Source organism: Charadrius vociferus, unplaced genomic scaffold (genome assembly GCF_000708025.1).
Source record: "Charadrius vociferus isolate BGI_N301 unplaced genomic scaffold, ASM70802v2 scaffold109, whole genome shotgun sequence".
NCBI lineage: Eukaryota > Metazoa > Chordata > Aves > Charadriiformes > Charadriidae > Charadrius > Charadrius vociferus.
In genome coordinates this window covers 2,678,862-2,697,420 of record NW_009650060.1, presented here as the reverse complement: position 1 = coordinate 2,697,420, position 18,559 = coordinate 2,678,862, and the positions used below count along the sequence as shown (strand labels likewise).

Here is an 18,559-nt window from a genome sequence, read left to right as displayed (position 1 = left end):
TTTTGCTATTTCATTTAGCGTTAATTTGCTTGTTAACGTAAATTATTTTATTCCTTGATTAAAATATTCATTTTTCAAAAAAATCATTTTTTAAAAAAACCTATTTTATAAGATATGAGATGAAAATTCTTTTTTTTTAAAATATTGAAATATGTTATTTACATTTTGAAATACTTATAGCAGTAGATGCAAATGCTAATGGATGTATGAACTACTTAGCATGAAAAAAGGGGGTTGCCCCACTGATTATAGTCCCTTAAAAGCAATGTGACATTGTTCGTTTCAGTTTTGGTATTCCTTAACAAAGGGCACTATGGTCCCATCAGATGTCGTTAATTAGGACTATTTGGTGACAAGAGATGCTGTTCAGTCCTCTAACGCTTTAAACTTATAGTAAAATGCACGATGAGAGCATTCATATAGTTTGACAGATATTCTTAAAATTGAGTAGTCAACATTTTGATGAGGCTTATGGACAACTGTAACTTTCCCGTGTGATTCAAATTTGGAAAAAAAAAACACCCAACAAAACGTTAAGCATTTTGCTGGTCTACAGAAGCAGGGCCACAAACTTTGATGGTGGTGGTGTCCCCCATCAGTCCTTCACATGGCACGGTGGGACACGACGACGTGTAATCCGTATCTCCTGCACAGTCCCTCAGTGCATGACGTTACTTTTTAACTGTCACCAGAGTACTAGGGGATTACTTTCAGCTCTTCCACTTGCTGTGTCCCAGTGACCTTGCATATTTAATCATAATTGGAAGTCAAGTGACTTTTACGAGACATGAATGTTAATTAGCTTTCAAATTGCTGGAGAGGGTACTTTGTCTGGAGTTCCTCTGATTGTGATAATTAATTAGTTGTGCGAGGTCAGCCTCCTGTCTTGCACAGTTCATTGAACAGCGTCTTTTCAAATATTTATAAAGACGTTTTAGTACCTATCACTGAAAGCTACATTAATGTTTTAATTTTAAGCAGAAAAAAAGGACAACCTGATACTGTCAGATACAACTTTGGTAGTATGTATAATAGCAGTCTCAAATTAGCCTTTTTATTATGCTTTATTTTATTCATGTTCATTAAGAATAAGGGAAAAAAGATATCTGATTCTGCAATATAGGAAACAAACTAAAAAAAAATTAATTAAAGCTACAATTGCAGAATAATTTACATTAAAATACTGTTCAAGGCAATGAACTATTAAGACTGCAGGAATTTCAAGAAGATTAGAGTAGCTAAATGTATGCAGAAAATCATCACACGTCTTTCACAAAGGCTCAACATCTTCCAAAGTGTCAGGTAAGACACATCATGGTAGTAACAATGCACGAACCCAATCAGCACACACAGACAAGACCTGAAGAAGGTCACTGTCTTTTTATGACAGAACTATTTTCAGACTGCCTATTGAACTACAAAACCCTACAGGGTAGATATGTTTTTTTGGAACCAACATAGCTCACCACAGCCAGTTGAAAGGCTACGGAAAGACCATGGGATGTCCAGCCTGGGGAGGCAGGGGCTGCACACCAGCCTTGGGGAGCTCAGTCGCATCATGGCTTTGACTGCGCAGCAGCTCTGATTATGCTGTACAAAGCATCCCGGGACAGTCTTACTATGTAAAACTGGTTCAACTGACTAGCAAGGATTTCTCATTGGGACATTGTGACTCCTGCAGTGAGGAGAGCAGTGCAGCATTGCGGACTTTCGTTCCTTATGCTGTTTCAACAAATGGGCTCTGATCAGTGGAGGATGCACTGGGCACCTTAAAACTACCTGGGTGCTACACTCCTCCTACTATGAAAAGCAGCAAATACGATCAGACTATTAATGTAGAGCATTTACAAGCCTGCACGCTTATAAGTGCAGGATATGCACACGTGACATTTTTGGGGTAGGAGGAGAAGAAAGATGTTAGGATCTACAGACATGCCTGGAGAAGGGCAGCCTTAACCCGATACACAAGAGAGACCTTCCATCCCATCTTACTCTCGCTAGTCTATTCCTCCTTAAGGACACCTTTTCCGACATATTGTTATAAGATGTGGCAGACTCCCTCCCGGTATGTGGGAATATTACTCGGGCATAGTTTCCTTTTCCTTTTAAAAAGAAAATCAGTTATGGACCTCTATCAGCTCAAAATAACAACATGACTCCAGCTGCTATACTTATACTTCTGTAAGTCTGAGGGTCCTGATTTACCAAATACTTATAGTCGTACCATATTTCACCAGGTGTGCAGAATTTCTGTTGGGCGATTCCCAAATTGATATTGACCTCCTCCTTCCGACCTCGGTCAATGCTTCCAGAATATTTATCCAATTCCCGTGGGCTACGGGAGCTAGCTCCCACAGGAGATGGGGCTTGCTAACTGTGCAGCAGCAAGTTCTGGACAAGGATGTCAGCTGCACAACTAACACCAAAGCTCTTAACAAGATCCAGGCTTCAGAATCAAAAGATAAAAATCTTGGGTTGGGATTTCCCCCCCACACACACCTCTTCTATTTTAAGCTCACAGTGGCAGCGTGTAATTCCAGAAAAGGTCTATTTGCTGTGCTTCATGCTTGCCAACATTGGGAACTGGCATTTGAAATTCAGGACTTATACGAGTCACCAGCAAGCACGTATCCCAGTAAAAAGGGCCACCTACGACCCATGTAATGCCATTTGCCAACCTTAGAGGACAGCTAAACCGAGTTATCAGCGTGCTGCCGTCAGACACCATGCAACAGCGATCACCGTGGCATCTTAGGGAAAACTCTCTCCATTAAATTATCAAGATCCCCTCAGACACAGAGGCAGAAAACTGCTTTAGAGACTTGCTCCAGCAAAACGCAGGGCAGGACACACTCGTTGCATCTGACCACCACCATAATTCCTCTCTGGAAAGAAAAGTCACTTACCTGGTACTGCTCTTCTTTAAGATGTTTTGCCTGTAAGTACACTCACACTGGAAGCATGTCAATATGCAAACGCTGCAGGGACAGTATCCATAAGTACATGTTTACATTTTCACTGGATTTTTTAAGATGTCATGAAAGGAAAGAGGAGCAAACATTCTTCTCTTTTATTTTCAAATGAAGTCACAATGTATTCCATACCCTGTTTCTTGGCAGTGAAAAACAGAAGGATGGGGCTGTGAAATACATAAGGACAACATGCCTCAGGGGACAACCGGAGTTATCCACACCTGTATCAGTTTCCCAGGGGAAGGTGGAGGCTGCTCACCCAAATGAAGGGGAAGAGCACTCTCCAGGGTGGAGTAACCTATTACAAGTGTGAATGGAGCTCCAAACAGCTGCTCCAACCGTCACAGGAGCCAACACCTTTTGCTCAAGTCTGACACACAAGCCCAGATACAATTATGGAAGGGGAAGTCTCTAAGCTGACAGTGGACACCACAACTTCTCAGTCAGAGGTGCAGATTACTGTTCTTTCTGAACACCACCAAAGAAAGGCAGCGTATGATAATGTCCCCCAGTATGACATGATGTCTGGGACAGAAGACCGAAAGCTCCATCTGACATGGTCTCTGCTGCAACTTTCCTATCAGATGTGACTGCTCTCACACCCAGCAACGATGTGCTCTTCAGAGGTCCATTCCTGCCTTTCTAGCAGACCAGGACTCCACCATGCTTCAGATTGGGATACCCTATCAGCCATGCGGGTGATGCCCAAACCTTATAGTCGTCAATGGAATTAAAACTTTGTATCTTAACGTCATCTGCTGCTCTTTGGACAGAGCAAGACCACTCAGGCTCCTGGCCTGATTTAGGTGCTGGCCTGTTACAGAGCTCATCGTGTGGCCCACACACACGGGCCACCAGATACACACATCAGCACGTCCAGGCTGTCGATGCAGGTGTAAACCCATTCACCAAGGCTCAAGTGCTGTCTCTTCCCAACCTCTTGAGCTGTTCAGGTGGCTGAACACTGATCTGTTGAGCAGATCATCTCTTAAGTCAGCGCTGCTGTGAATCTACATGTGCTTATCTTATTCTGTTTATCTCTAACGAATCATCAAACACCTACTTACGGGGCACAAGATTGCTGCTTGTGCATTACCGACACGAAACATGAGTGAGAAACTCTTTGACTGCACAGCTTTTTTTCTGAAATCTTTTGAGGTGCCAACACTTGTAACGTTCAAAATTGTTTATTTAAGATTCAGAAAAATTCAGTGACCAGCTTGTATAACCCTTTTTTTTTTTTCCCCTCCAGGTTGACACTCACTTTAAAAGCGCTTAACAGTAATCCTAAATTAACATACGCCTTGAGTTTCCATGGTAGTTTCAGACCTTCCTTTACTCACCTGTGAAAATGAGTTTTTACTCAGAGTAACCACACATCAGTTCTGATACTATACATATTGTGTGTATGTACAAATCTTGATATTTAAAAATTACTTTTTTGGACAAAAAATGGATCATTATTAGGTTTAGTAGCAGTAGTGGAGGTAGTAGTATAATTATCTTCTTTCCAGGAAAAACTCATTCAACATCCTCTCGAGGCCGGCAGACAGTTCCCTCTATTCAAGTACTACTTTGAAGACCACTGTCAGAGGTCATGAGAGTCACAACATCTACTGAGTGATGTGTAGCTGGCATAGGGAAGCAAAAAGATGCTTTATGCTTCTTTGCTCCTTTTTGTCATCTTACAATACGGGCACTAAATTAGAAACCCTTATTTTCCCACTAGTGGAGATAGTAAGCACCATAAATTAGAGAACGAGGATGATAAATTATTATTCCCTCTGCCAGCCATGCTTCCGCCCATCTAAGACTTGAAAAATTCCACGTGCCTCAATGTCTTTGCAGAGCTGCCCAGGGCTAGACAAACAAGATTCACTGTTGGTCTGCTTGTTCCATGTGAAAAATGTCTATTTTTCAGGCAGACTACCTTGAGGACCTTTTATTATCACTGACATTTCTTTCCTTTATCACCGTCTCATCCTCCAAAAAGGGGGATGCACGAGGAGACACTTGCGTTTATTCTGACGCATTATGCACTTTTATGTGAAACAAATTTTCTGAAATGTGTTTTCACAAAATTTTTTACATATGTGACCACACTGATTCTGGTCACTAAGAGCTGGATAAAAATAAAATAATGACTGTTATATTAGAGCCTTCTCCTCAATCTCACTGATAGATTTAGATTGATTTTATCTCATCGATAAAACTTAGGTAGAAGTTTTAAAGGCATTCCACTATAGAGCTTTCCTTCTGCAAACATCAAACCCCATGACTGTCTTGGAAATGAAAGACCGATTAAAAAATGCACATCAAAATATTCTCAAATGCACTTCCTAGTGTGTTTATCAACAGGGCCGTATTCATGTTGGCAATCTTAGTTGTGTGAAATGACTAATCAAAGTAGCACGAGCATCATCCATCTCAATTTGTCATTTTGAATTTTTGTTGTCATCATTTAGAGTTTATGCAAACTCTTGCACAGAACAAGAGCTCTATCACAAGGCAGAGACTCCATTGCACCGGTGTTACATGTAAATACACTAGTGCGACCTCTGTGCAAAAAAAAAAAAATCCATTAGACACAGCTATGTAAAGTTTGGCAGAAATGCTTTTTTTCATGTTCTGCGCAGAGCTTCTCCAGCAAAGAATTTAAGAACCTAGTTTGTGATGGAGCACATCATGTCGCCCTTCAAGCTTACACATTTTCTGTTTGGGTTTTTTTTTTTTTAATGAAAATGTGGGTAATGAAAGTAAAAAGAGACACAGAGCTGTATCATGGTCACCCAGGAACCTGGAAACATTCCTTAGCCTAAGAGCAAAAAGTAAATGAACAGCGTATTTCAGCGTTAGATTTATCAGAAGTTCCATTTCCTTGAATAATTTTAATACCTGATATTTATGGACCCCACAAACTGCTTCACATTGCTAAGAAAAATTATTAGCATTGTGGAAGAAAAATTTTACCCTGATGAATTTGGTGAAATAGTACAGTTCTAGCGTTTCACTTGAATATCATTAGTATCTTCAGGAAAGCAACCACAAAAAGCCTTGCAACTATGCCCTGAAGAGACAGATGTTTTAATCAGTGATACAGGCACATTTATCCCAATTTTTTTCTTCTAAGCTTATGTGAACTTAAAACATGCATGAATCTGTGGCATTAATAACAGTAAGAAGGCTATGGAAAAGTATAAAGTTAAAAATTTTTCTTGTTCCTTGTAAAGATTTATAGAATTTCCTGCCCAAAAGTATTTTACTGAACTTATGAGGATGCACATATAGGTTATTGATCAGGTTCTCAATCTTTCACCCTCCAGCTCCTTGTGTGTTTTGCACAGCTACAGAGCCTCAAGATGCTGGGGCTGTTAAAGGATTATGAGAAACAGTCCCTATGGAGAACCTTCGTAAAGTAAAAGCCAAACAAACAAACAAACAAAACCATTGGGGATTATTACATCTATGTGTAACTTAAAGATCTTTAAGGCATGGCAGTGGTAGAGCTCAGTATCTCCATCAAAGTTCTGCCTATAAACGTAAGACCAGTTTCTGATCTAATATCTAATAGCTCCACTGACATGAACTGTGTATTTCTAAGAAAAGAATTTCATTTTTTTAAAAGTAGTTTACACTTAAGCAAGTGTAAAGACATCACAATAAATGCATTTCATCAGGTCCATATAAGAGTTCATTATTTCAAACTCATGTTACTTGTATACTCACTCGTTAAAATTTAGTTCTACCTGAGTATTAAATATATGAAAATCTCTGCCAGAAAATAAAGAGTAATGTTTCTGAAAAGACCAACTACTTATGCCTCATAACAGCTGCAATTATGCAAAAATTGAGGGCCAAATCCATCTCTGATCATGTCAGCGGAATAAAGGCAGAACCTGTTGAATCGTAGCTGTATGGTGTGAAACTATTTAATACAGCATTTTTAGAGAAAATAAAATCGTTTTAAAAGTCTATTGACATAATATACAGCTATACGCCTAGGTTATCCAAACATGTGCAGAGCTGCAAAAACATTGAAATAGAAGTTGTATATAAAGCAAAAATTGTCATTGAGAAAAGAATTTAGCCATTTGTACAAAGTAATCTTCTTTCCCTTCAATTTGCTCTTCTTTAGTTTTCATTTTATAAGTTCAATTTAAAAATTAGTCAACACACTGAATTAAGTATGTAGATTTTCATTTAAATAAATCAGTCGACAATTTTTTTATAAAGTATTTAACACTTCATTGTAGAAACATAGGCAAAATGACTATTATAACCAAAATGAAAAATACTGTTCAATTTAAAAAAATGTACTTAAACAAGAACCTGAAAAAGTTTATGATATGCATAACATTGTTCAAGCAAAATTGCACTAGTATTACATAAATCAAGAGTTTTATAAAGGCCCCAATATGGCAAAGTTTAGAAATAGGTAGTATGCATGCACAATAGTACAACAAAAATCTTTTATAAAACAGCAGTTATTTTTGTAATGCTTGTACAAAGGGAATAAAGAGCAACCACAAACATATTTAATCTGTTAGGTTAATATATTATGATAGCTAAAAGTCAGTCATGTCTAGCAGAGGAAGGAAGAGTCCTCCACAGTATATGTGTGAATAAGTCTTTTGTGCCTTTAAAGTTATGTATAAAATATTTCGATTCAGTTCAAACCTGAAAGAAATCGTATTCTTTATTTCCATAAAATTAAAAAAGGTGAGTCAGATTTTTCCTCTTAGCAACAACAGAAAGCAGACCAGGTCAGAGCAAGTGCTGGAAACTGATACTGATGCTTTTCACTTTCGGTAATCAGATTTTGATATTTAACCCAGACTATTGAAACTCAGGCTCAGGAAAGGTTTCACTAATATGCAATTTGGTTATGTTTTACCTCAGAAATATCACAGTTTATCTCCATTTAAAGAAACTGCTTCGTTTTGTATTTTGTTATGTCCTTAAACAGGTGCGACTTTTTTGTGATTGTCAGAATTGAATGCTGTGATCATCTGTGTGTGCTTAAGGTTTGGGGTTTGTTTTTTTTTCCCTACTGCTTGGTATGTGTTGGGGAATTATTAATACATAAGTAATGCATGTGATTAAGTGAATAAACATATAATGCATGTGTAGGCAATGCCCTCTTGTGCTCTCGGGTGGCTACTGTCCTACAGGACTGTTGGAGTTCATATGCTTTGTCCCACAGCAAGTAAGGTTTCAGCTTCCAAGATATATCTTTACTATGTTCTATAAGGTTTTAATAAATACAAAGCTTGTTTACATGGTATATATGTTTAGTATATCATGTACAGTCACTGAATTTCTGAAACATAATCATTGTGTTCATGCAGATCATTAGATGTTTCATTTCTATAGTCTCGTTTACTTGTTGGCAACCTAAAGCTAATTTAAAAGCAAGTTATGTTTGGTTGTGAAAAGTTATCTAGCTTTATCAGGATCTGAAGAGAAATTCTAATGGGCACAAAGAAGAGAGTAGACCATTCAATCATTCTTTCACCATTTAAAATAAACAAAATTACACACTGTACTACAGCTTCCAGACTACATAATGAAAAAGTGCAGATACCATCTTCATTGATTAAGTAGAACCAAAAAAGTTCATAGAAAATAGATTGCTCATTTTCACGCTACAAACGAATATGTTGTTTGCAATTTTAACAAATTTAAAGGTGTGTTATTTCAGCAGCATTGTTGTAAATTGTACCGTAGTGCAGTTTCTTTTTCATAAAAATACCTTACAAATGGTCAGTCAAAAGTCATCAGCAAAAGAAAAACCCAGAAAACAATCAACCGAACAAAAAACAGAGGTAATGCTGATGCCAAAACAATTATAATACTGTTGGTACATAGAAAAGTAATCCTTATATTTTATACATTTATACAGAGTATAAAAGGTTACAGCAGGTTATGCCACAGTCTCCCTTATCCCAATATCTATTTTCTTTGGAAGGAGTTCTCTTCTTTCATCAACACTTGCTAAGGAGTTTCGACAGTTTTGTCCATCCATGTATAACTTTGCATATACTGGATTGGCGTAATTTGTAGTCTGCAGAGAAATTAAACACACGTTAGTTCAGTAGCATTAAACCAAAATAAACATTTATGGAAATGGAAATGGTTTTGTTAAAGCAAGAACAAGTACACAAAAAATATAATTGGACATATTTAATAGATACCTGGACTTCTGCAAACCTGATAATGAGTTAATTATTTAGTTAAAAACTAAAATCATGATGAGAGACATGCTATTAAAATAATCAATGACATGACATGCAGCATATTATGATATTAAAACCATAAAAACAGTGACCAAAAAAATAAAACAAACAAAAAAAAAACCTTGAAAAATGTCTCTGAAGTTGACTTGTCCACCTTATTACACTGGAAGATTTCAGAATAGATATGAAGAAGTTTATAGAGAAGGTGTACTGTGAGACCATGTGACAAGTTTAACAGTAGAAAACTGCAACCAACAGTTTCCATATATTACCTGTTCTAAGACATCAGCATCCCATCAATAGCTGACCATGTTTTCGAATTCTGTGGCCCAAATATACAACATGATTTGACCAAAAATTCAATACTTTCGTAATGAAAATTAAACTTTAATAATAAACCAACATAACTTAATATATCATAGTAGTTACAGATTGAGAAGTATTTTCTCAACAGTTTGGGTAGTTTGGACTGTGCTAAAAATATCTACTGAAACGAGTGGTAATTCAGTACAGGCCAAGTCCATTTTTAATTCTGCAAAGCACCTCAGCATGTGAGAAATCTCCTGAGTCTGACAGCAGAGCGCGACGTATAACATGGATGAAAACTTACTCTCCTATCACTCATGCGAAGGAGGAGAAATCACTATGCAAGGTTTGTCATGTAAACAGCTCCAATAATGCCTTCATACTCTGTGCGTTTATGGTCTCCTAGAAGACCTTTGCTATCCACCTCGATGTTCAGCTTTTTACCTATAATAACTGCAAAGTGTACCTTACGGTCAAGATCTTCCGCTTTCTTGTAACTAATGAAACATCACAACTTTGCTTACAGAAATACTGAGTGGAACATCAGTAAGCTATAAAATAGGTAAATTAATTTGTTTGATGTACATCAGAAGTGGCTGAACTTTAAATTACCCAAACCAGAAGCGGGTAGGCTTTCTTGACTTGCAAATACACCCTGGCTAACAAGGAATGAAAGATGTGTAGAATCTTCATTCTTGCCTTCCCTGTTGGTCAGTTCTGAACGCAGGATTCAGGTACTCCTTAGGCTGGCTAGCGAAGGCAGCTACTCATTTAGTTAGTTAAAAGCTGCCTATTCCATTTATTACAGACAACAAAGTGATTGCCTGGTTTTTCACACTTTCATGGAATGGAGGCAGAAAAAGGTGAGTCACAGTTATTTAAAAAAAAAAAAAAGAAAGAAAGAAACTACTCTTCTATATTAATGGAACATAAATATGCAATCAACTGCCGTAGTAATATATGAGAGCAAACTCTCAGTTATACCTGTCTGTCCCCATTGAATTAGAGATTTTTACATTTGTTGTAATGATTATCATCAGAAATTTAGCCAAACAGAAATTTAGTTTTATTTTGATTGACAGGAATTTTTATTTCATTGACAGTCATTATTAAGGATGATAACTACAACAGACAGAGACACTTGGCATCTATATAGTGCCTTATGGAGTTATTAAAATTATATATAATAGTAGGCTCTATTGAGTCTTTGAGTGGGTACTGACAGCATAATGCAGTACAGTGAGGTACAGAAAGTAACTGGAGTGATTTGAATAACAGAAAGAGTTAATGTTAGAGATGGGCATATAGTCTAGCTTTCATCATTCATGGTTTTGTGCTCCATCAGAAATATCATACCCTATAAAAATAGCTAAACTTCCAAATACAACATATTACAATAATGCAAAAATGCCAATGGCACAAAAGATGAACATATATGTACTGAGGCACATGAAAATGAATGTCAGATTGTTGTCCCTTTTTAATATTTCAAATTTCAATGTTTGCAATCATCATTCTAAGTTGTAGTCAAATTCTGATGTGTTAAAAGTTACTATTTTATGATAAAAATTGACTGAAGGCTGAACGATCAATAACTGCATTGCAAATATTAAAGGAAATTGTTCATTTTAGTGTGTATCAAATTCCTCTAAAATAAAAGGACTTGTTTTCATTTATTTGGGAACGTCTTTCATTTTGAAAAAAACTTCACTAAATACCTGTAATTACATGTAAAATGCAAATATATCAAGATACATGGCTGTGAATGCTACGCTAAACTTACATAATGCTATGGAAAAGCATCACATTGCAAAAGAACGCAAAACCAGTATGCAACAACACATTCGCGGTTTTAGATCATGTCACAATGAAGGGTACACAGATGAAATTTTGTATGCGGAGAGGAACCCTTTATTTCAAATAGAAAATGTATTATTTACTGTCATTCTTCTTGCCATTAAAAGAAGAAAAACAACATTAAAAACAAACAGAAAAATGCCTCTATTCTAAAATGACAGACAAACTTTCTTTAGAAAGGGGCTGTGGTGGAATGAAATGGATTTGAATCATCATTTCTCACCCCTGTTGATAGTGGTCCTTTCAAGTCAGAGTTTAGGTAGATTGATGGAGCTGTGTGGGGAAGCTTGAATGCAGTGGGCCCTCCCCCTATGTATCTGGCCTGTATAAACAGAAAATTTTAGTTTCTCTGCTAATAGAGAATCTTCCATGTGTACTTACCAACACTGTTAAATAAACAGTGCACTGATGAAAACCATTATTTTAGAGTGACCTACCATTAAAAAAATAAATAAATATCCACTTACAGGTATTCTTCAGCATGAAAAATTCTTGTATTCAGTAAGAGAATAAAATTCAGCATTTTAAAGTCATTTTCCATTAAGGATTAGAGGCAGACTTCACAGTAAGCATTGGCTCGGTTACTCTTCCTCCAGTGAGTAACTCCATTTTCAGCTTACCTCTTGTATTCAGCACACTGACTATGTGATTCAGCGATGTCATTCCTAGAGCTAACAGTAATCCGGTTATTGCTTTGTCAGAAATGCCACAGAATGATGGCTGCCCTTTGGTGTATGTCTGATTACAGAGCTCTAGGAAAGATATCGCAGCATTACCCCGTTCATCCCATGTCACATCGCTCAGGGAGTTCAATCACTGAAGAGTGGCGCTGCAGAAGTGACAGCATCTTTTACAAGAACATGATAATACTTACTAGCTTTGTGTAAACATTTAATCTATCTACCCCAGCCAGGATTCTGAATTCTTTATGCTTTTGGAAGTTTTCATATATGAAATAAGGTAGTCTCAGATGTATGAATACACTCTTGCACACTTCAAAAGACAGACTGCACGGTAAGATATTTCCATTCGGTATTTGCAACTAGACTAAAAAGATAGGTTATGATTTGGCAACTTAAGCAGCTGTGTCTGACAAAAACTCATTTCATAGTTTAGTTCTAACTCCGTTTTGGTAAAATGCAAGCACTAGCGATACTGTTCATCAGCAAGCATCAGACTGCAAAACAGCTGTTAATGTATACATGAAGTTTATTCTAATGAAATTCAGCTTGCCTTTCTATTCATCTAAACATCATTGTTTTATGTTTCTATTAATTACATGCAAAGTCAAAACCTTTGTAAGACAAAATAGGTAGTGATCTTGCCATTAGAAAAAGAAAAAATTACCTTTTCTGCATTTACAGTAAAATCTGAGGCTAAAAGACCACCTTCGGTGTGATCATGGCCCACCTCATACATGTTGTATGACGGATTGCCAATTTCTACATTGATTCCTCCATTTATAATGGGCTGTCTTCTGATAGTTTTTGTCCTGTAATGCATAAACACGCACAAAAATAAGCTAGTGACTTTACGAGTAATTTCTTGGATGCTTCATCCTAAAATACTGCAAGTTTTACTTTACTTTACTTCTCTTTAATCATTAAGACCGACAGGATGAAAAAGTGTTTCCTGCCGAGACAATCAGAAAATCCTTGCATTTTTCAAACAAAGTGCAATCTGAGTCTATGTGTGGATCTCACATAAGCTGGAAGGAGCTTTTTATTCTTTTTCTTAGTTTGGCTGCAGTCATATGAATTCATACACAGTGCTCGCTCACTGTCTATAACCCTGACTTCCCCCTACTGTTTCCAGAATTCCCTCATTTCCCAAGGAAAGCCTTGCAAATTCATTGCAGATTCCCTGTAGTAATGAAGATGGAGCGCATATGAGTCATGTTCCCTTGCTCATTCTTTTCACTTCCATTTGAAATCAGTTGCCCAAAGTCAGTTGTAATCTGAGGACAAGCAAATGGTTTCATTACAATGCATTAAAAATGTATGAACTTCTCATAGTTCCAGTTTGTATTCCCTGCCAGTGGTTATTGGAAAGCTGAAGTTGAACTTGAATTTTTCCCAACTTTAATAAAAGATAGAGTCTTATTTTTAACCTTGAGTTAGATATCAGTACAGATAAGTTATTGAGTTGAATTGTTTTAGTTGCTAAATTCATTTCTTTTAGGTAAGGAGGTGATTTTATTCTGAGCAATTGAAATAACCTCAAGAGGGTAATTTCTCCCAATGCAATATGTTCTCTAGAATTACAAGGGAATAATAGGGAGGTCACAGTCAGGATGATAATAGTCAAGTCCTTTTGTTTGGTTGAGAAAGATGCAGTCAGTGTTTGAAATCCGGTACACTAAAAGATCTGTATTTTTCAGAAATGGCATAGAAAAAAAAATTCTAAAATAAGCACTTATGTGTAACGTACAAGTGTTCAGCATCTATACCTAATCTAATACTTCACAGTCTTCTTTGAAGAGATTAAAAAAAACCCCTAAAATACATTTTCAAATATAATTTTAAGAAAAAAAAAAAGTTCTTTATTGAGGTTAGTTCTATTTCTCTAGTGAAGATCTATTATTTAACAAGTTATTCTCAAGATCTTGTTCCACTTAAACAATTTACAGACTAGCTACTAGTTGTCGGGATTTGGCTGTCACTAAATTTGGTCTTTAGGTACAGCAGCATGTGATGACATCCATGGAGCCCAGCAGGGTCAGTGTAACTAACAGTATGATCAGGGAATGTATTTATATGATCAGCCTTTCAAAAGGGATTTAAAAATTAATGCTCACTAGTTAGCACCACAGTTTGCAGGGGGATGCTACACATGATGCTAGATGATAGTGACTTAAAAGATTCTTTTAATCTAGAGGACTGAAATAGTCCACGTCTTCCCTAGTTGGCCACATCCTTACTACTTGGAATATTTCCTTGTTAAATCTGCATTGCCACTACCATCACTTTCTCATTTCTCTGAACACAAGAAAGTTAGCAGCTCTCTCAGGTGTCTGCTTACCCTTGCTTCCCCGGCCACCCAACAGGGCTTCCGAAGAAGTCAAAGTCAAAAACCTCTACCACACTCCCTAAGTTCATTATCAGCTCAAAGGCAGCTAAATTCAAGAGAACAAAAGATTCACTGTTCATTGAATTTGAAATTTGGCTTCCTATACAAGATGCTAAATACAGTAACGATGACATGACTTGGGACTCTACAGTAGATACTTTGAGCACTGTTTACATCTTCACTATAAGTTATATAAAATTGAAAAGAACTAGTCAAAGTAAATAAATTGAAGTGAACTGTAACTAGAAACCGGATATTCTGCACAGGCTTTATCTGAAAGTATTTATAGACATGAACACTATTAATTACGTGGTTCCAACAAAATACGTTAATTCTGCTTACTAAATTCACTAAGTCTCTGGATAAAATTATTAACACATACATCCTTGGCAGGATGGAGCACACTAGATGAGAAAAGAACTACATTTTCTTATCTAATGTATACGGAATGTAAGTATAAATAATAGGCATCATTGCTCCAGCAAGAACCAAAATGTAACTAACTCATTGCATCCAGAAACAAGTTTGGGGTTGCTTATTGTGGGTTTTTTAATATCTGCTCAACATATATAAAGTGATTTTTTTATATCAAAAAGATGTACATACTTTAAAGGTTTCCTTTTTTACTTCATACGTCAATATAAAATTACTTACCTTCGTTTCCTTTTGCAAAGAAATAGTCCAATTACCAGAGTAGTGATCAACGTCACCAGTAAAACAAGAGGAACAATGATTGCAATGCTTCCTAAAACAGGGAAAAGAAATATCACTGAATACTCACAGCTGCATCTAATAATGTCTTCACAGCTGTAAAACAGTTAAATTAATTAAAAAAAAAAATTCCCGCACCAATAGATGTAATTTCAAGTGATGAGCTTCACTGATTTGAGATTTTAATGTTGATCAATAAAAAAAAAAATAAAAATCATTACAGATAACGGTGTACACACAAGTACTTTTATGAACAAATCAGGAGCTTCCTACTTCTGGATACCAATATACTTTGGACTAGTTCCCTGCCCTCATTTGCAGCGATATCGTATGAGGGTGTGTGGAATTGCTGAACAATTTGGATCGGAGTGGCACAGACACTGACTTTAACTGCCACCATCATCTTCAGTACTTTATTTAAGTCACACAACTATTAATTTAAAATATTGAGTGGGCATGGCTCCGATTGAAGAATTCCATTATTAGCACTTATATCTATTTATTACTTTTATTTGTGGGAAAATGAAAAGTAGTAAGCAATATTCATTTTTAGATGGTTGGTGCAATCCTGCATTTTACTGCATCAGGCTCAAGAGCCAATAATTTTGCTATGTTGATATAGGCAATCAAGGAACCCAGAATAATGCTTAATGTAGCAGAAAAACAGTGCACAGATCAGACAGGGATGTTAAAGGAGAGGAGGTAACAGGGAAGAAGAAAATGGGCTTAACGTTATTTTGGTAGATAACTTCACTGAAATGAGACTACCTGCAAAAATAAGGTAAGCGATGCTGCCCTTCTAGAAATTTCTCAGCTTTCATGTAAATATTGGGCAATAAAGAAATAAATGCAAAAAATAATTTTATGTTATAAAAACTGGCCCTTATAAATTACAGGATGCCAGTACAAAGCCAATGTGGAATGGCATGTGTTTCCTTTAACATCACAATCCTTAACTGGTGGAAAACAAAAATATAGCTGTTGTTTCATCAGTTACATTTATTGATTTATTAAAAAAAATAAGCTGTTGTCAGTCTCTGCTCTACATTAAACACAGTCTAAACAAAGACTTGAAAAAGATGCCTTGAATTCTGCTTGAAGGTTTACTGGAAGCCAAGTCATGTTGTCTGTCCTGAAACGGAGTACTTCTGAATAAAAACTTGAAGTTTTTTTGGAAAAAAAAAATGAGTTCACTTCAGCTGATGAAGATTCAGCATGTAAAGGACATTACAACAATACTATTTTAAGATAACATTTGACAAATAACTGGATTAAGTTCTACTTAGGAGGAAAAAATAAAAAAAAAAAAAGGTTAATTTTGTCTTGGTAGGTAAACATTAAAGAAAACACCCTGAAAAACAGCCCGCCAGACACGAATTGTGACCATGCCATCTGGTCACCATGGTGCAGGCTGGGGTCTAGCAGCAGGCACGAGACAAAGATCCATTTCCTAAATCGTAGCAGGTATTCTCCTCAACATGAAATACTGATCTAGGTTCTGGCTGCTTTTTTGCCCATTTCCAGCTTGTAAGTGTTATTTCATTTGTCTGGATCGCTAGAAAGATTTCATCTAAGCATGAAGCTGACCTGAATAGTGGGCTTCATTTTTACTGCTCCTGTTGGGTTAAATGTGATGGGGAGATGTATAGTAGGGTACCATCAGCATACTCAACGCACCGCAGGGAACCTTGTCCGGTTTTAACTGCCAATAGTGTAGCCATACCATCCCTTTTATGCTTACAGACACGTTTAAAAAAAAAAAAAATACGACAGGAGCTATTCTTACTTCCAGGATGATTTTCACAGTAGGTAAAATTCAAACCTCTGCAGACAGCCAATGCGAAAGTTATGCGTTACTCACAGCTCTATTTTTGATGCTTTCAGTAGGACTTAAACAGTCAGAGGTCTCGTACTAGTTCTCTGCACAGCAGTGATATCACCGCGCACTTGCCACTTGATACATTTTCTTTAAGAAAAGTGCAGGTTAGCCCTCGAAGCAGTGAGTGTATAGCACAGGGCCTGTATCCCAACCAGCTCATGAAACACTGAATGTCAATCAAAAACTATTTTTTTTTTTTTTTTTTAAATGCAGGTAACCAGCACATTTCATGACGCAAGCTCATATTCTAAAACATCACCTGGTTAAAATGTCTAAACTGAGCCAAATTTGACAAGTGATAGCAGTGATTTGAAGTACTTACTTGTACTGATATTGTCAGACTTGCTGCTTTTGGGAGCTGGCCTCTCACACTGTGTGCCTGACCAGTTGGCTGAACATCTAAAAGGATCCAATTAAGATGGTAAAATTAATAGATGGCAGCTGTTTACACACTAACCTATTAAAGAGACCACCAGTATCTTCTCAAGAGCTACGCGAATGGCAACAGTGATTCTCCGAAATAAACAATAAGTTTCAATGAAGGAGTCAGCGGTACTCTGGCATGGCATTTACAACACTGAGTAGGTTTTCAGTTTGAAACTACAGCTTTGTATCTTCAATTCCTGTTATTATCACTGCAATCTTCACTCCAGAGTCCTTTTCTAAAATTCTTGAATAATGAAACAACAATCAACGGTATATTTGCGTCCTATTAAACCAACTGCCGCCTAGAATGCGATAACGAAGGAACACTTGAGCTGGATGCACACATCACCAACTGAGTCCAGCACGGCTTATTTGCTAAGGCACTTTATTTGCACCCTATTAGTTTAGGTTCAGCTTTGATTGAGAAGCTCTAACAGCCGTGTCCGTATCGCACGAGGATCTGACTGGACATAAACTACTACACACACCCTGAAACCCGCAGCACCCATATTGATTGGCTCCTTCCCCAGTTCTGCTGTCCCCCATTGCTCTGGATAATGCAAAGTCTACCGCAGAATAGTTGTTACAGACCTGGTTGTAATAATTTACTTGAGCAAGGACCTATCCTTGACTAATATTCATAAATTAACTGAAGTTATTCTTTTCTTTGCTTTCATATTTAAACATTTTCCTGAAAATCCTACAATTTAATGCCTTTATCTTTTTAATATTTGAACTATATAACTAGATATGTATTTGTAGAAAAATATATATATACACATGTGTGTGTGTGCGTAAGCAGGTGTGAGAGTTAAAGTATAAAGAGCTGTCCTGAAGGGCAAGGAGTATCTACTGCTTCAGAGAGCCCTGAATACCGTTTATGTTCAGAATATATGCTTCACGCGCCAGGTGCCTGGATGAGCACAAAGGTATTCTGCTATAATTTCCTTGTGTGAATATCAATATGCTAATATTTCTTCAATTGGGACTCAGAATGCTCTCCACGCATGCAAGCAAACACAAGGAGTCCATGTGTGCCGACTCAGCAAATCCATCAAAAATGGAAACAAATACCTGAATGAAATTCAACTGCCTATTCATCC

The 18,559-nt window shown here is 36.9% G+C and overlaps 1 protein-coding gene across 1 annotated transcript in view; it reads right to left on the bottom strand.

The window, feature by feature from the left end:
- Positions 1-8,375: 8,375 nt before the first annotated feature.
- LRP1B (low density lipoprotein receptor-related protein 1B) overlaps positions 8,376-18,559 on the bottom strand; it is a 615,617-nt gene continuing 605,433 nt past the window's right edge. The window contains exons 89-93 of the mRNA XM_009891709.1: positions 17,353-17,429; positions 15,095-15,185; positions 12,719-12,863; positions 11,595-11,693; positions 8,376-9,036 (exon numbers count right to left, since the gene is read on the bottom strand). Of these exons, the coding sequence (XP_009890011.1) occupies positions 8,896-9,036; positions 11,595-11,693; positions 12,719-12,863; positions 15,095-15,185; positions 17,353-17,429 (553 nt within the window). The 3' untranslated portion in view covers positions 8,376-8,895. The remainder of the gene's footprint in view (positions 9,037-11,594; positions 11,694-12,718; positions 12,864-15,094; positions 15,186-17,352; positions 17,430-18,559) is intronic.